Here is a 19,258-nt window from a genome sequence, read left to right as displayed (position 1 = left end):
CCGTATGAATGAAACAAAAAGAGGCTGCTTTTTCAAATGTATGCATTTCCATATCTAACTTGAATTTTGTGTCTTATCAAAGCTTTTTAAATATATTCTGTATTTTAATTGCGCTCTCGTTATTTAAAATGCCCCCTAAAGCCTATGTTCCACTGTAATGTTGAAATGATCATGCTGTATTGCAAAAGGACATTTTAGGTAATCTACAGCTGTGAAAAATAAACTTTTTAGCTTATTTTGTGACAAAGACGGATTATTTTGTTTTATATTTTAATCATTTCAAAACATAGACCGTTAAGCTTATGCCCATATTTTTAAAATGAGTTAAGTGCCAAATGCATTTTTATTATCTATGATTATGTATTATGGTACCAATAGACAAGACTTTATAGAATTAACGCCACCTTGAAAAGGCAAAGAGGAGTCTACTGTGTCCTCAGCAAGGCATTTTTCTGTTTTGGAAAATTCTCATACCTAAAATAACACAGACATTTTACATATCCTTATTATGGAAATACATCTTCCTGCTGAATAATTTTGTGTCCACTCCACTCACTGTCTTCGACAGGTAACAGGACACCACAGTATTTATTTTTCTCTCTGCAGGAGCAGCAAGCAGCAGTATCAACATTACCATGTTCCACAGCACAGACGTTTCTCTGGTGAAGCATTGCAGCATTTTCTTTACCTGCTTCAGAATCATATTTATGCTAAACAAGCAATTTACAGTAACTCAAGTAGGACAGTTGTGGTATTAAGTATGACTGTCTTGTTGGAGAAAACACTGATTTCAGCCCGTCGAATGGGGAAAGAGCTGCTCCCATCGACCAACATCCCATTTTTGTACAGAAACGTTCCAGATGCATACTCAACCTGTTTCCAAGAGGACTTCCAGCATTTTAATTTAAGGTAGAGCCATGTCATCACCCTGTCCCAGCCCAGGGGCATGCCAAGGACTTGGGGTACACTGAGTACTTCACAGAGACAGCGGTGTCCTACCAGCATCACTCATTGCCACAGATTCTCCTGATCCCACGTGCCATGCATAAAACTAACTTCAAGATGGAAACAGACTCTCGGATAGCTGAATACCTCACCACGCATGCCCAGAATTTCCAGGCTCATTCCTTACAACTCCCTCAGAGACCCATCCGACCAACATTCACCACCATTAGGATCCAGCATGTGGAAAAGCTTCTGGAAAGCACCATCCGAGTGAGCTTCATTCCACACTCTGGCTCTCCTTTTGTTAAAGCTACAGTTAAACATCTAGCTTAGTAAAATATACACAATTAAAATATAATCAGATTAATTGTTTTGGATTTTCTGGTAAAATTGAAAAATCCACATTAGATAATGGACTCCTTGCTAAAGTGACATTTGACTGACATGAATATTAATCAGATCTGGGTGTTTACACTCAAGAAGAAGGTAAACCTTTTCAAAATGCCGTCCTTTCAATGTCATCACCTTGTAACAAATAACACGTATGGGACCTCTTGTGATTGTGAGCACTCATCTATGAATCCAGGAGAATGTAATGTTTAACAAAATCATTAATTTCTCTGTAGAAGACAGAGTCCCACAAATAAAGGGGACGTGTGTGATCACAGCTTTGTCTCCGAGTACAACAACACCTTTCAGGGAACTTGGAGCAGGGCTGCTCAATCAGTGAAACGGGTAATAAAGTGGGTGCAGCATCTCTTACGTCATGAGACATCGCAATGATAGCTTTATATTCTGATAACGACGTGGCAGGGATGATAATCTGAACTGCTTGATATAAACTGTTCTAGTAGGACAAATATTTACTCTGATAGAAATTTCCATGAAAAAATTGAAATTCTCAAAATTCTCACAACTGAACTTTTCAACCTTATACCTGATTTAGGTCACATAAAAGTCGTAATTAATTAACAATAAAATTAGCAATAAATTAACAATAAAATAATATAAAGGTAAAATAACCTAACACTGACTACAGCTTTTCAACTACATGCAATAAATGTATTACCCACAGGTTTCTCATACATTTGCACCCAATGCCATAACTGCAGGTCATGATTAATAACTGAATTTAGTGTCTTCCCTGTAAATCCTCATCTGCTCCAGGGAACCCATTTTCTCAGGTCTATTGTCAGCTGTGTGCATAGTCTGACCTTGAGTGTCAACTTAAAGTAGATGTGCAGAAGTGAAAAGAGTATTGACCTTTTCATGAAGTTTTCCAGGACATGGGTGTTATCAGCACACAAATCATAACGGTGGCTGTTGTTTTGTTTCCCTCCAGCACACCTCTTCAGTGCCTTTGGGTTTGATCGTGTCAAGATTGTGGAAAGACAGACGACCCACGCTACATCATTCAGTCAGCCCGGTGTCTGCAGGTCTGCAACCTTTCTGCTTCACTGGAAAACCCCTTCCACATGATCGGCTGTATACACAAAGATGTCAAATAGTAGAAGCAATTAATGCCATAGTGCCTGGTGCCTCTCTTTATAGCTCTTTTTTGATGCAGTAGTCCTGCTTGAGATTTAAGATGTACAGTAACATTTACATCCAGTTGATTCAAAGGTAATTTTAAAATGATGCAAAATACGAAAATTATTACTAGTTTCTGGACTCCCCACTACACAAATAATAAATGAATTATCTATGTTTTTGATACAGGCAGCCTGTGGTGAAAGAGCAAGCACAACACTGCTTCAACCGACTCCTGGTCCTCCACAGCTAGGGAGGACTTTTGTTACCACAACCTGGGTTAGAATATTCTTCCATGCCCACACAGGCTTTTTTTCCCTAGTATTCATTCTTGGTAACTAATAATTCACAACACCGGAATTATTAAATCAAGCTAAGCAAAAGTTCATGGCCCTTGGATACCAAGAAAGAGGCTGGCATCCAAAGGCTATGCTCATTGTTACACGAACTCTTTGTCTAATTTGAGGAGACATGACTCAGCAGGAACACTTTTACTTGATGATGGTCTGCATTCATCTGCTATACTCAGTGTTTAAATGTTAATATTTGACTACAAGTTTAAAACCAGATTATCTTTTTGAGTTTTTTTTGTATATTATGTTTCCAATCTTTCTGTCTTAGTAAAAAGTCTAAAAAAAATAAAATTAGAGTGAGGTCATGGATTACAGTTTGATACAGGTTTTCACCTGAATGATCTGTAGGTTGACTGTGCGACTAAAAGTTTCTTTTAAAATCAAAAGTATTATGATACGATATTAGGATAAAAATGCAAGGCTATTATATTATTCTGTCTTCATTTATCTGCCTGGATTCATCTGTTTTGTTTATTTCCCAGAAGCTCCAGTTGTTAGGATTCAAAAGCACAAAATGTTAGTTCTCTACACAAGGGATGGATGAGAGGATGTCAGTCCCCACCAACAAAATCTCCTTCTCTGATGTAAGATAGCACACCTCCTGCTTAGTTTTGTATTTTAAACATTCACTAACAGATAAAGAATGGTTGTTTTTCACTTCAGGTTAACTTGACTCATAGAGCCTGGACTTGCATTTGATGATGATGTATTTTGCTATGTTAAGCTTGATGTAATGATCCTCCTGTGTTATATCTGATGCTACTACTATTTTTTCTTTTTCTTTTCTTTTTCTTTCTTGCTCAAAGAGATATGTGAATATATTAAACATTTTCATTGTGTCTGACAGAACAAGGGTTGGGCCTCAGCACCACCAAGTACGACTACCTTCTTTTAAAGACGAACAGGAAAACTCTGCATCGGTCAATCAACACGGTGCAAAAATTAATTTCTCCCCTTTATTGTGTGAAGGAGCCAGGATTGTGATATCTGCTCCCAAATTAGTAAAAATAATATTAGTGGCAAGACTACTGCACTAATTATATACATTCTATTTCCTTCCATTTTTGTCTTATCCTGTGAATCATTAAATAATATTGATTATTCTGTTTATTGATCTTTGTTGTTTAAATAGAGCAACATCAGGTTTCCACTGGTCCAGCAGCATTTCAGAACCACCAGCAGTGAGGACTACGCAATCAAACCCTTGAACCTGCATCACACAGGCTGCAGTCACGTCTCTCATTAGGCGTCATGTGACTGAGAATAGCATTTTTTGTTAACAAAGAGTGTTAAAGAGAATATGTGATTATTACTGATATTGTTATTGTTTTTTCTTTAAAGGCTTCTAAAAATGAATAAATCCATGTTTTAAAATTTCACGTAACTGTTTTCATGTAGCAGTGTGAATGATTAAAAAGGTCAAACACAGGTACTACGTTTTCTGCAAGCTTCTACAAAAAAACAAACATGTACTGTTGTTCAAATGTATCCTCGTGTTAATCTTTTGCCATGATCCTCGAGTTCTTTAAAAATTACAAATCTGTTAAGTTCAGGTGTTTTTTTGTTTTTTGTTTTTCAGAGAACTGCAGAAGAATTCCCATGAACTTGCTGGCCTGATCATAATAAATAAATGTTTACCCAGGCTAGCACTGTGTGAAATGTTGAGTCAGTGTACAAGTGCGGCTTTAGCAGTTAGATGGCTTAAACATAAACCTTTAGCCTCATCTGCAATATCTTGCAGAGTTAAAGCGGCCTCGAACCCGACTGTCCTGCTTCCACCCTGTTTACACTGTCAACGCTGACTGCCAAGAAGAAGGTTACCGTGTGTTTTGGAGAAATATTCTCATCCCCTCCTTCAAGCATGACTGACCACAAAACTCCATAAAAACAATCCATGTTGTAGCAATACACAGCCTTGACACAGAGAAGCAGGCCCTGATGATAAAATAGTAATAATAGTAATAATAAGAAGCCTGCAATGGAAGCAAGTAGGGGTAAACAAACTGACGCTATAGAGTTCATCAACCTTAAATGGGGCGATCGTGGCTATGGGGCGATTGTGGCTCAAGAGTTGGGAGTTCGCCTTGTAATCGGAAGGTTGCCGGTTCGAGCCCCGGCTTGGACAGTCTTGGTCGTTGTGTCCTTGGGCAAGACACTTCACCCGTTGCCTACTGGTGGGCCCGGTGGCGCCAGTGTCCGGCAGCCTCGCCTCTGTCAGTGCGCCCCAGGGTGGCTGTGGCTACATTGTAGCTTGCCATCACCAGTGTGTGAATGGGTGGATGACAGGTTGTGTAAAGCGCTTTGGGGTCCTTAGGGACTAGAAAAGCGCTATACAAATACAGGCCATTTACCATTTAAAGGCAACAGTCCAGTTACGGGCTGGAAAGTTAGCAGGCCAGCCAGGGAGACAGAGCAATATCAGATTAAACTCCAGAATGACCAGATTAGAAAATATCAGCACTTAAAGTAAATGGAAATGATTAATAATTAAGCTTTCAAGACATAGAAGTTTAATATTAACGAGTGCTTATAAAGGACAACTATGATTTCACTGATTTATCTGAACTGCTGTAGACATGTAAGCCCAATACATGAAAATAATGAATATACAGCATATTGCGCTGATAGACGCTGATCATTAGACAGAAAATGCTGAAAAGGATGTTTTTATTTTTTACATTTGATTTGATTTATTAATAATCACATTTTTATCATTAATTGACGAAACTCTACAAACACAAAAAAACCGAGTGAGTAATATGATCATATCACAACTTAATCAAGTTTAGACCAACATGTGAGCAGATCTTTCAGCTGGGGCACATGACTGAGATGCAAACAAGAAAACACTTTTCATTGCCCTTGTTCTCCTCCTTTTTAAACGCCTGACATGCGTCCAGGCACGTCTGCCTCACAACTGTCACAGAGAGGCTTTTACATTTCAAGTTTAATACACACTTTTTGGTATTTATAATGCAAATAGAAAAACTACTAAGAGAACTAAGCGTTGATAGTTCAAATGAAAAATACACACGGCCTTCAAAATAAAAGCCTGCAGTCAACCCTTCTCTATCCTTAACCTAAACCTTGTTTATATACAGACATAAACACGGGTGAAGTATGCTACAAACTGTGTAAATACAGCGGGGAAAAATCACCTTGTTAACTGATGTACAGCGAGCACACTCCACGCGGTGCTTCCTCCTCCTCCTCCTCCTCCTCAGCGGCAAAGTGGGCGGGCATGTGCGAGCATGTACTCTTCTTCATTGGAGTACAGCACGGAGCTGTCTTGTATCTGGGCGTTGAAACCTGCCCCCGTTCATAAAGCCCGGGCTCCCATTTAACATTCACTGAGTCAGAGCGAACGCACAGTTGAGCACGTCGACCCTCGCGAGGACCTCTACGTCTCTTATCTTCCGTCGGTGAGTTAGTAGGAGCCTTTTAAACGTCACATCAGCGGTCGCAGCTGTTTTAATAAGACGTAGTTCCTGTTCTTAACTCTAACCTGCTCTTCTGGACGCTTATAAATTTGAAACGTAGCAGCCGCATAATGGAAATAATATTAGGCTGAACTTGTCTTGATCCAAATGCATTACGATAAACAGAAAACATGTGTTGGTTGTTACTACAGTATTATAGCACGACAAAGCAGATGTGGCTTTGGTGTATATAGGGAAATGTTTTTGTAATATTGCTGACTGAATTTAAATGCATCGTGGCCAAACAGGTAACTAAAACCATCCAAGTAACCATTAGGCCTGATTTGTGTTTAAAGAGCAGAAACACTGGAGCGTTTTATTATTATGAAGTATGTTTGTAAACCGAAACAGCCCGCATAATAGTTGCTATCTTGGCCGACACCCTAATTAAGACCACCCAAACCCCACCCTACAAATAACTCTGAAAGAAAAACTGCAGTACTGTATGTTCGATTCGAGTTTTATTTAATGCATTGTACACGTTTAAATTCAGCCTTTAAACATGGCAGGTAGGACATCATGCATAATTTCATTGTGTCATGGTTCCCTAGTGTTTACAGAAGCTTTAGAAGCATTCATGTCTCCAGCTGACACGCTACAGTATATATACTCTGCCTGACTGTTTCTATTTGCAGTAGACCTATATTTTTTACAGCACCCAAAAAACAGTTTTGCACACTTTTGCATCATTACTGTGGCAACCTATTCAACCTTGGTGAACAGTGTGTGCACATTATGTGCTGTTCTTCTGTCCTCGCATGTAGAAATGGCACTGAGCTCCATAAAGTCCTTCACCCTAGAGCTGGATGGTCCGGCTGATGCGGCGTTCATTGGAGGGGAGGTGGTGTCTGGCCAGGTGGTCCTGGAGCTGCGCAGGGCCACCAGAGTACACTCCATGAAGGTGCTGGGACGAGGAGTAGCCACAGCACACTGGCTGGAAAACCGTGGCATGAACTCCGTCTATAATGACTACACCTCTAAAGTCACCTATTTTAGGAAGAGACAGCATCTGATCAGAGGTTAGTATTAAAGATTGCAGATAATATTACTGACATGGAGTAATTAGTATTCTGTTTGTACAGTTGTTAATGTTCACTCTGACTGTAAAATATCCCCAGGTGAATTTCCACAGTCTTTTTTTTCAAGGTTCTGTTGAGACACAAACACACTATTAGGCTCACACATAATGCAAAAGTTGCAAGTGAGAAGTAGATTTTTTGCCATTCTTCTTTATATTTAACAAAACAAACAACTGAGTGAGCAAATGAGTTAATTTTTGATGCACTCGATGCAGTGACAGTAGTGGTGAACACACAAACTATTAACTGCGACTGCTGGAAAGGGCAGGACAGCACTTTTAAAGACACTTGTATTATTTGTGTTGAACCTGATGCCATTCTCATACTCTTTTTCTACTTCTTCTGTCCCATAATGTAGCTGTGTAGTCTTATTGTCAATAAAGTTTCTGCAGTTTGCGGCTCTGTTGCTAAATATAAACGTAACAACTGTATTTCAGTGTATGTTGCACCTGGTGGATGAAAAGTGTTCTCTCTGCGCCGAATAATGTGGTGTTAAACTGCTGATCTGTTGTTTGTGTGCCAGCTGGTCAACACTGCGTCTTGTAGTCGATGCAGTTTGCAAACTGGAGCCACCTGGGCCAAATGTGTTGCGCGGAAACCTGCGTGAGCGACCAGATATATCTGCCAGATAGCATAATCTTTGACATTAAACACAAACCCATTAGTGTAAAGTCCAAACATATGCAGTTTGTTCACTGGGTATGACGTTGTACTGGACGTGGTAATGTAACGTGTTGAATTCTCTGAGCATGGACAGCATCGAGAAACAGAGAGCACAGGCCATCGTAGCAGTGTAAATAAACACAGTGGTTAATGTTTCATAGGATGCTGTGTTTGACTCCATATTTTGGGCAGATAAGTAGATGCCAGTAGTTTTAGATTCCAGCGGCTGCAGTGCAGTTGAATTGAAATTGCAATTCCAGACAGTGCATCATTATCTGCTGCAACAGTTGCGCCTTCTGCTCTGTGGTTAAAGGTGCACTTAGCATGCTTTTTACATTCATATTAATTCTACAGCCTACATTTAATCCTAAATCATATATATCACTGTCTACTTTAGACCTGATGCCTTTCCTTACACAACGCAAGAGATTTGTTTTTACCACTACACTATGGAGGCACCTCAGTCATATATGTCACTAAAAGAACAAGTTTCCAATTGAACTCATTGTAGTTTTCCTCATCTCATTCATCAATTTTGGAAGAACACTTTTTATTTTATTGTTGATTTATTTACAATTAGCCAAACAGGAGAGTTATCTGTGGTTATTTCATCATGTTGAACTTCTAAATCCCACCATACTTATTACATGAAATGAAGTGTGCTATTTAAAGCAATTTAACTGTCAAATCCTCACAAAACTATGTGAAATCACATAGTTTTGTGAGGATTTGACAATTTTTGGTCCTAACGATCATTGTAGCAGTGAAGCCTAAAAAAACTGTTTAGTGTGAATAAGGTGTAGAGCCATAGAACCTGTGTATGAAAGATGGACCTGGTGGTACAGCTTTAGCTTTGCTAATAGCCACAGAAAAGAAAAAAAAAAGTCTCATAAATGTTGTCACACAAATGCAGTTTTATTTTGTTTTTTAAAACTTTATTGCACGAGTTGTACGTGTATATTTTGCACTGATGTGGTTTGTACAGAATAATGTTACACTGGCACAGACGCTGGGAGGTTTGTCCTGTAAATGACATTTGCAGGACCTCTCCAGGAAATAGCAGCGCTAATTATTTTTGCACAGCCTTAACCTTCTGATATGTGTCCTACATCTTCCCAAGAACAAAATCCTATTTCCTTTTTTAGATTTTATACATTTATTTATTTATTTATACCTGATGAGTTTAGAACAGGAGTAAATATACATTTAATTAAAGCTGTGGGATGTTGTATGTGGTCTAAGCAGAAAAAAAAGAGGAGGAGGTAGAAGACAGGAGAAAGAAAGGAAGGAAGAGGGGGGAACGAGTGGGGTGGAGGGGGGCTGTTTTTAAAAAATGCAGCCTATGTCACTATGGCAACAAGGAAACCAAGCCACGGCTCTCCTTGGCGCCGCCCTCTTTACCGTGCTGTCAGCTGCTGCTGTTCCCCATTCTTTTTGCAGTGTTCTTTAAGGCTCATTATTCTCCAGTTGTCTGTGAATTAACGCAGAACTTTATAGAACTGATATTTGCTGTGTCGTAATTTAGTTCGTATATTTGTTTAGTGAGCAGCTCCACACACAGAGGAGCCCCTTTGGTCCCCCTCCGAGAGTAATCATACAGAGTCATCTGCACAGTGGGGGTGATCTATCAGGCATGTGCAGAAAGCCACATGGCCTTCTGCATTAAAGCATGGAGCACTTTACAGCCGGCTTTGCTCCTGCTTACCAGCAGATGGCGTGCTGGCTTTGCTTTTACTCCAAATCGGAACTCCTTGCATGCAACTTGTTTGCTACAAGTTAAATTTGGGCTTGAGCTGATCGGTAAGTGGCAGTAGAGAGCTGACTCTTCGTCCCGGGAACAAAGACGTAAACAAGTTTGTTTTTCACAGAGCAGACCTGAATGAAGAGAACCTGCAAAAGTGGCGGATTAAAACCCCCACTTCTGCGCACAGATCACTCTGTTCGGACATTTTTGGAGCCGAATGTTAAATTTAAAGAAGTCTCTATTGATGACATAATTAAACTGTCGCAGAGCTTTTCTTTGCGTTTCATCTATGACTTTTCTTTATTTTCTTTAATAACTGCTGCTTGTGTTTGTACTGAATTGCAATAGTATGTTAAAAGAGACAGGGGAGAAGTGGAGTAAACAGCTTCGGTACCGACTGAAACTACCCTGAGCCTCCCAGGGTCTCTCCCAGACCGAGGCATACCCAGTAAGCCTGTTTTCTTCTAAGAACCTGTAACCATCAATCATCCCCAGGCCCCGTTTTCCCCTCTACCGCCTCCACACCCAGCCTGCGTGTTTGTTATGCTTCCTTCAGGCTTAGTTTGGAAATGTGGACGTTTTTGTGTGTGTGTGTGTGTGTGTGTGTGTGTGTGTGTGCGTGTGTGTGGGAGAATTGCTGCACCTTAACAGCCCGACAAAATGGAAAGTAATGCCGGGACTTTTTATTTGATAAGCAGGCCAGATGAGCGGCTGTTGTTTTCAGTTTCATTTTCATCATGATTACAGTCTCATGTTAATTCTGACATCATTTCGTAGGCCCTGCTGTGAGCACGTATCCCTGTGGTTTCATACCTGTTCCGTCCTCCTGGAGCAGGAGGTCAACTTGTAAACACGCAGAAAAAGAAAAGAGGTCAAATTAGACCAACAACAACCCCCTAAAACACGGACGCACCACTTGTTTCTCTTTTGCATTTGAAGTGGGTTTAGCCTGCTGTTTACCAGATGTGCTGTTTGAATCCTGGGAAGTTCAAGTTCTGTCCACTTTTTTGAAACCTGATAGGTTTTCTTGTTTACGTTGACGGAGTAAAGAAGCTGTCTCGACTATGTCTTATTTACAACAACAGCAGCAGTCTGAAGGGTCAGCGCCGAGGAGGAGTTCCTGAAGGCAGCATCGCCCAGCCTTCAACCCTCTCCTGAGGCCTTACATAACGATCCGTAGACTCCGCCCACTTTCTCAGCCTGCAAAAAGGCTGCCGTCCGAAAGTGAACATCATATCGAGCTTTCGAGCACACGAGAGTAGGCGGCAGCAACCTGGAGAGCCACTCTCAGCACCCTTTAAACACACTGCGAAGGAACAATAAAGGAATCTCTCACTTCTTTTCGTTTGAGAACAGAGAGGAGTCGCAAAACCTGCAAAAAATGATTTTCGACAAGCTGAAAAAGTTTGACATAGTCTTCGACTCTCCGGAGGTGGACTGTCCTCCTGTGTACAGCAGTGGGGATGTTGTGTCCGGGCGGGTGGTGCTGGAGCTGTCCGGGGAGAGTCGGGTAGACTCCCTGAAGCTTCACGCTGAGGGTTTTGCAAAAGTGCACTGGACCGAGTCCCGATCGGCGGGCTCCAGCACCGCGTACACCCAGAACTACGGCGACGAAGTGGAGTACCTGAACCGCAGAGAGGTGCTGCTGCAGGCAGGTCAGTCCAGTAAGTCTGTCAACTCAAGCAGCCAAAGTGTCCTCTCTGTGATCGAGCGGTCTAGACAACTGTGAAAACAGCTTATCTGTGTGGGGACAGATTGTCTGCAGACTTAAAATAGTGTGTTTCAGGATGTTTGCGTAGATGGTGACTGGGATGAGTTAAAGTCTAACTGCCCCCACTTCTGTAGTTAACCTTAGATCGGAGACTTTGCATTGGTTACGAATGATTTATAAACTTGTAAACTAGAACAGCAACTCGTGTAAACGCTGGCAATGAAAAAGAAAACCATTCAGGTTAATTTCTTTTACTTCCTTGAAGAAGAATACGTGAGCATGTACATAAAGAACATAGAGCAGCAGCTGCTTCCTCACCCCCAAAACGTCTGTGGGGAAAAATAAAAGAAGTAAGACTGGCTTTTCCAAATTGAAAGCAAATCCAGACTTGTTTTTCCTTCTTTTCTGCATGCTGACTTTGCCTCAGGTTTCTGGCTTCATTCATTTGGACACAGAGCTGTTTTTGGTTTAAAGTACAGGCAGGAAATGGGCAGCCAAGGGGCTTTGTCTTGGTTTTTTATGTTGTTTTCCTGCCGAGTTTAGCCTCTATGCTCGGCTGCATGTTGTGTGAAAACCTGCAGCCAGCAATGAGAAAACACATCATGCAGCACATATCAGCTGAATCTGCTTTGGGGGATTTTGCTGATGAGCACGAGAAAGGCTTTCTTGTTGCAGCCTACTTGCAGCCTACTTGACCCGTGAAGTTGACATGTTGTTGGTGTTGTTTAAATGAAATCGGAGTATTCATCTAACAAAGGTTCACCAAAACCAAAACACCAGTCCCCGGATTTGTGCTGCAAGAGTGAAGAGAACCCAGGAGAGTTGAGACGAGCTGTGTGATATCGCTCGAGGAAAACATGTTCTCAGTCAGCACAATAGAGAAGGAACCGCCCCTCTGAGCAAGCAAAGCAACCATGTGATTGCAGAGAAACACAGGCTTACGGGACTGTTCCTATGAAACAAGCGTTATTCATGTAGAATACTTTTGTGTCTGTTGTGATGCATAATTTTAAAAGTGGGTATTTGCTGCCAAATAAATAAGCTTTCAGGTAATCAGAGCGCATTCTACTGTCAAATTGAGGTTTATTTCCACTGTCAAGCAAAGCTGATGCAGGTTATATGAAGTATACATTATACATACCATTAAATCATCAAATAAAACAAAGTCTGCGCTACATGATCGTCTGCGCTGTCAAATTTCCTCCTACCACAGAGCGAGTCTCTGCGCCTCTGTTATAGAAATTGTTTTGGGAAATTAACAAAAAAATGAAAGAACAGGTGACTGACTTAGAATTTTTTCCCCCTCTTTCTTTCAGATAACGGTGAAGTGACAGTCCTACCTGCTGGCAAACACGAGTTTCCATTCAGCTTCCAGCTGCCAGAAGAAACTCTGGTCACCTCCTTCGAGGGAAAACATGGCAGCATCCGTTACTGGGTCAAAGTTAAGCTACACAGGCCGTGGGCCACAGTCAGGAAAATCAAGAAGGAATTTACAGTCATCGAGCCCATCGACATTAACACACCAGCCTTACTGGTAAGTGCCTCAGACTTCACCTTTAATCGCTGGGATCTATTTATTTATGCATTTTGAGGGTTTTATGGAATTTGCTCACTGGTTTTTATAATCTCCAGGCACCACAGGCGGGTACGAAGGATAAAATGGCGCGGGCGTGGTACCGCAGCTTTGGGCAGGTGTCGGTAACTGCAAAGATTGACCGCAAAGGCTACACACCAGGTACGCACATTCTGCTTTTCCCATGTGCTCAAACTTTTGTAGTGTCTCATCTTTCTAAGCGTGCTTTTTCTCTCTCCACAGGCGAGGTGATACCGGTCTTTGCCGAGTTCGACAACTCTACCTCCAGATCTGTTGTCCCCAAAGCTTTTATCATTCAGACGCAGACGTTCATCGCCCGCGGCACCATGAAGCAGAAGCGCTCCGTCGTGGCCACGCTTTGCGGTGACATCGTCGGTGCCAAACGTCGGGAAACCTGGCACGGCCGCGCCATCAAAATCCCACCTGTAGGTCCGTCCATCCTGCAGTGCCGCATCATCAAAGTGGAGTACATGCTGAAGGTAAGCTGCCGGCCTAACATTGGCGCTGCTGCAGTTCTGAGTCCTCACTCAGTCCAGGTAGCATTATAAACTCTCTTTCCTCCCGTCAGGTTTGTGTTGATGTACCCGGAACATCCAAGCTGTGTCTCGAGCTGCCTCTGGTCATAGGCACCATACCCCTCCATCCCTTCGGCAGCCGAACATCCAGCGTCAGCAGCCAGTACAGCGTCAACCTGGAGTGGCTGCGCATGGCCATCCCCGAGCAGCCAGAGCGTAAGTGTCCCGTACTGCTTTATGGGAAGAAAAGGAAAAACTCCCCATATGGCAAACAAGTTTTTCTTTCTTTTTGCCAGTATTATTTTTAGAGCATGCCACTTTTTTCTTTGACAAGAAAGCCAAAATACTGCATGAGTCAGATGTACAAACAAAGGTTTTGGTTCCACAGAAACTCATGTTGGATCAGATCAGTGTTTGTTACTGCCAAAGGCGCTTAATGTTACGTGGGCTTTCAAAATGAAGTCATGAGTCAGCAGCTCGATGTTTGGACCTGTGCTGTTCCGTCGTGTCACGCGAGTGGACTCATCCTGCCTGTGTTTTTTCCCTGCAGCTCCTCCGGATTACAGCTCTGTGGTAACCGAGGAGGAGGCCGAGCAGCGCCACAACGCCGTGGCCTCGCAACAGGCTGAAGACCTGAGCGGGATCCTGGAGCGACCCCTAATGGCTTTTGTCCAAGAGTTTCGCTTCAGACCTCCGCCAATGTACAGCGAGGTGAGTCACCATTGGCTAGAAGCGACTCCTGTTGTTTACTGCGATTGAGTGGCACATATAAAAGCTTACATATAAAGGCCTTTTATTCCCTGCTTACCAAAACCTTGAGATCTCAGCTGTGTTGTGTAACAATAGCTAAATGGAAACAAATCTGTGGGTGTAAGCAGAGTGTAGGTTGAGCATAATTGAAGAGTGTTTTATTCAAACACTGGATTATCTGCTTGCCCAACCTTCATCTGATGCATTTTGATTTTCTTTTCTTTCCTGCAGATTGACCCCAACCCTCAGCCCATCAACATGAGACCTCGCTGCATGACATGTTGAACCAAGAGCCCTGCCTGAGCTTCAAGCAGCCTCATTAACGAAACAAATCAAGAGATTTGTCTTCTCCCGGATTATGTCTCTCTGATTAATAGCACTTGCTAACAGATTGACTGGAGCGCCAGGAGACGGAGCTCACAGGAACTGGATGTTAGTGGAGGAGGTGCCACTTTGTTTCCAGTCCAGTAAAGTGGATGCTTTCCTGTTCTGGCTGAAAGGAAAGCAACTTCTCTGCTTTGGTTCCTGTTCTTCCCAAGTGACTTTTGGTTCCCTGCGTGGTGAGCTACAAATACCTCCCAATCAACGATTCCCTAACGTGAAGATATCTATATATTTTTTTGTGTTTTCAAGGAATTTGGGACATTTTGGGAAGGGTTGAGATCACTTGATATTCACCAGGCGGAAAGTTGGAACTGAACCTGGCATTCAGATGTCTGAAAAAGGCGCTCTTGATAAGATGGCCGACTGTCATCTTTGAGTGGCGTAAAGAGAGAAGTGCAATTATTTCCCTCAGTTTCCAACTTTCCCTATGCCTGAGATTTTTAAAACACACATCACTATGCATTGTGTGCCTACGGTGATTTCTGTTACTCGAACGCATACTGTATCTGTAGGTGTGACGGTGGAGCAGAAAAGTCAGAAAAGAAGATGTAGACGTATTTTATGCATGCAGGTAACAATATGTAAAAGGGAAAAAAATATGTGTGCCTTAATTATCTGCAGTTGAAGTTTGCATGAGAGTTTCAGGGAGCTGTTCTCTCGGACAGAGCTGGATAGAGCTGAATGTATCCTGCAAGAACTTAGAACAAAAAAGAAGCAGTCAGCATGTATGTAGATGTATTCCAAGAGCCTTGTTGTGTTAACACAAGGCTCAAGGCACTGAAGTGTTAGATGGCTATGGTGTTATAATGCAGTGGTAATAAAATAGGGGGTTCCAGTTTGCTTATAAAACTGCACAAGGCTCGTAGATTAGCTCTCCCAGCTGCTAAACAAAAGGACAGGAGGAGTGGAGACCTCCGAGCTGTGTGGACTGAATCTTTCGGTGGGAGCCAGATGCCTCGGTGCTGTGGGTCAAGCCTTTAGGTGGAGATACCACTGAAACATAGGGACAAAGAACATTCCAAAAAAAAAAAACCTTCTCAAGGATTATGTTTCTCCTCAACTTCCAAAAAAAAAGGAGTTTCAGAAGTCTTCAGGTTCAGCTGTGTGACAATGGCTGAAGTCGACGAATGTATTATTTTTTTTATACAAGTGCAATTGTTGATTCACAGTATTGCCCAAATTTTTGTAATTGTTTTTTCTAATAAACAATTTTTGAACAGATGTTTGTCTTCAGTGTTTCCTTAATAGTTTAATTATTTATATAGCACATTTAATTACAACAGGAGCGTTGACCAAAGTGCTGTACAAGAATACAACATACATAATAAAACAACTTAGAGTATTAAAAGCAAACACCAAATATGAATTAACAAATAACTCTCATGCTGTATTAAAAGCCAATAAATAAAAATGCGTTTTAAGATAAGATTTAAAAAGGATTGACAGTGTGAGCCTGTCTGATGTGTAGGGGTAAATTATTCCACAGCTTAGGCGCTACGACTGCCTTGACTGGTACGTGTGCTAGGACGCCCGCTTTTTTTCTTCTTTCTTCTTCTTTTAAAGAAAATAATAGAGAGTCTCTGTTTAGCAATGTTGCGTGCCAGTGAATTGGAAAAGCATCTCCAACACCATGAGTCAAAGCTATATTACTGCCAAGGGCAGGGTTCAGTGGAGAAACAAGCTAGGCTCAGTGATTCAAATTGATAATTACAGACTGAAGTTCAGCCAGTGACATTTATTCTGTTGCGCACTTATGCAATCGAACTTTTCTCGGTGCTTTTGGAGCTCCACAAAATAAAAATGGAGTCACACCACACTGCGGATTTCACTTTGTAATTTGTTTACAAATAATTAGTTCTTGCTTTATTTTTTTTGGTTTGTTTTTTCCACCACATAAACATGTAACACATTGGAGCGAACGAGCATAGCTATAATCATGGCTAAAAGCCAAATCAGAGGAAATTCTCAAGGGTTTCTTCTGCAAACAGCAATTAAGGACAGAGGGACGTCAGATGGGTGTGGATGCAGGATAGTAGTGCGGCTGAAAAGCTTCACACTTTTCAAATGAGTAGAATTAAAGTAAAACCATTTTCTAATCGCGAGTTTACCAAAACATCAGACCAACCTTACAAGTGGATGCAAAGATTACGTTCAGCACTAATCCTAATGAAAAAGCAGAAGATAAAGCAGTAGTTTAAACAAAAATACCCCTCTCATGTTTGCACCACATGCTCAAAGTCCAGACAGGCAGGATTCGTGACAGCAGCAATATTAATATAGTTGTGTGCACAGACAATGCTTGTTCTGTTTGAGCGAGCTTGTGTACACAGATATGTTTTGCTTGGACACCTGTCTTTAATTATATTTCACTCACTTAAATAAGAGTTGAGGCTGTAAGCATAACATGTATTTCAGCTCTCCCAATACGTCACCACACATGTTTGAAGGCCTAGAGTTAATCCAGAGACCAAGTTTACTTTGTGCTGGGAAAAAAAGAAGAAAGATGAAAAGAAGATGCACTGGCCGCATACATCTTCTAGCTGTAAATGAAAGAAGTTACTAGCAGAAGTCTTGTAATACACACGACTGAATATAAACAGGGTGTTTCCGAAATGTTGTGAATTTAACTGTTTAACCTTTTCCAGCATGAGGAAACTTAAATCTCATTCTTGTAAACAGATAAGTTCAGCCATGTTTTCACCTTAATTTCGATGGACTTGTTCAGGAATGGCTTTTAAAATATGAATCCATGGAGAATGTAAAGCAGAACAGAAGAGAAACACAGTTTAAATTAAAAGTTAGAATGACCTTTTGTATTTGAGGTTGAAATGATTTGAAGCATGTGACATGCAGATGTCTTCCTGATGTTCTGCAGTGACCTCTTGGTGATCCCGCGTGTTTTTTTAAACAAACTCTTCCACACAGAAAACAGAAGTGCCGTCCGCTGTTTTCCTGAAATCGTTTCAGGCGAGTCAATGTTCTCATTTGTCTCGATGAGTCACTAAAAGTATTTTCAGCACCTGCTGTATCAAACCAGCTCATCTGGTTCAGCGTGTGCCGATCATAGTTCAGATATTATGTTATTTGTATTATGTGCAAGTACAATTTTACTTATTCCGTGACTTTGAATGTGTTCTGAGTTACCTGTCATGTCTTCAAAAAGGTTTGGAAGGAAGCACTCACTGTGGAGTCACATATGTTAACCTGCATGCCTCCATGCAGGTTAGAAGTCATGCCCCTGGCTGTTGTGTGGCCCCAGTTTAATGGGACTCAAAAGGCCGAAAACCCCCCAAAACATGCCCTGCAGATCTTTTTGTACATTGCTGAGCTGACTGAATTAAAGAGTCTACCTGCAAAACTCTGGAGAGAATTTTACTTAAAATCGTAAATCTTCTTAGGGATGCAGAAAACAACCAATGGCAAACATTAAGAAAAAACTTGGCTATTTCTTCTAAAGTAAAGGACAAAGAGAATGACAGATGCAGAAAGATGATGTAAACGTTAACCCTAACCACGTGCCCGCTGTCGTGCTTTGAGTGCGTCATTAACAAGTAAATCCAGGAATTTCTGAAGGATAATTTGGTCAGCAAAGCATTCCAAGAGATCTGTGCATACCCTTTATTCCTCCCACTTTCAAAGTTGGAGGAAAAAAGCTGAATAACAAAATAGGCCTTTGACCACTAAGTGATCGTTCCCTCTGACGTCTTTGTTAAGCCCTAAACAGGTTAATATAATGACAACGCTCCATATGGAAACAAAGATGTTGTCCATAGTCGGGACAGGTTGTCAGCATCACATTCCTGATCACTAATTACATTTTGGATTTCTAGGCAGTAATGTTCTGGAACACATGCTGCGAGTGGTAAACAAACAAACCCACGAGTGTGTTTATGTGACTTGCCTGAGGAAAACGATTGCTTTAGTTTGTGCTGGACTTTCAATTAACTCCACGGAGCCAAAACGTCTGTCAGGATGTCATGTAAGCTTGTTGTTTTACACGCATAACATCACACGAGTGTAAAAACAGCAGTGCCACTTTGGGAACGCCGAGGTGCCTCTTCCCTGGAAAACATATTTTCTGGTCAAAAGTTTCTGGAATATAATTTAGCCACAAGAACAGGACTGTGTGCAGGGACAACAAGTTCCTCCACTTAAAAACGGAGTAAACCAAGTAGTCTTTTCGTTGTGTGTGATATATAGAAGCACTAAAACACTGCTGTATGCCATAGCATTAAGATTTACATCACAACAAGGACCAAAGGGATTTACTCAGTATGTAAAAAACAGCCATTTCACATTCTTTTAAAGTATTATCCAGTGAACAACATGTTTAATATACAAGTATGTAAATTATAAATGTGTCAATTTATCAGTTAAAATGTGCTTTTATTTCCAAAATGTCATTATGTCATCTAGTTACTACATGAGTATATATTTTCTGTGTCTAAGTTGCTGTGAACTGTCACAGTTGTTGTCCAGACACTGTTGAGCGGCTGCTGAATGCCTTTGCA

At 41.3% G+C, this 19,258-nt stretch overlaps 1 protein-coding gene across 3 annotated transcripts; it reads left to right on the top strand.

Annotated features, from left to right (window-relative positions):
• Positions 1-6,161: 6,161 nt before the first annotated feature.
• arrdc2 (arrestin domain containing 2) lies at positions 6,162-15,968 on the top strand. 3 transcript variants are annotated; one of them, XM_082506689.1, is made up of 8 exons: positions 6,162-6,250; positions 7,072-7,326; positions 12,821-13,038; positions 13,137-13,239; positions 13,321-13,577; positions 13,667-13,829; positions 14,164-14,324; positions 14,595-15,968. In XM_082506689.1, the coding sequence occupies exons 2-8, from the start codon at positions 7,074-7,076 to the stop codon at positions 14,646-14,648; spliced, it is 1,209 nt and encodes a 402-aa protein (XP_082362815.1). In that variant the 5' UTR covers positions 6,162-6,250; positions 7,072-7,073; the 3' UTR covers positions 14,649-15,968. The 3 variants fall into 3 exon arrangements, with proteins under 3 accessions (XP_082362815.1, XP_082362814.1, XP_082362813.1); XM_082506688.1 differs by lacking the exons at positions 6,162-6,250; positions 7,072-7,326 and adding an exon at positions 11,016-11,448; XM_082506687.1 differs by lacking the exons at positions 6,162-6,250; positions 7,072-7,326 and adding an exon at positions 11,016-11,457.
• Positions 15,969-19,258: the final 3,290 nt, after the last annotated feature.

This window comes from Aulonocara stuartgranti, assembly GCF_965226115.1.
Source record: "Aulonocara stuartgranti genome assembly, chromosome: 15".
In the NCBI taxonomy this organism is placed as follows: domain Eukaryota; kingdom Metazoa; phylum Chordata; class Actinopteri; order Cichliformes; family Cichlidae; genus Aulonocara; species Aulonocara stuartgranti.
This window is presented reverse-complemented; position numbering and strand designations above follow the sequence as displayed.

Coding starts and splice junctions, on each gene's coding strand:
- arrdc2 (XM_082506687.1), top strand. CDS start 11,175: ATGATTTTCGACAAGCTGAAAAAGTTTGACATAGTCTTCGACTCTCCG. Junction 11,458..12,820: donor GCTGCAGGCAGGTCAGTCCA/GTAAGTCTGTCA, acceptor TCTTTCTTTCAG/ATAACGGTGAAGTGACAGTC. Junction 13,578..13,666: donor AAGTGGAGTACATGCTGAAG/GTAAGCTGCCGG, acceptor TCCTCCCGTCAG/GTTTGTGTTGATGTACCCGG.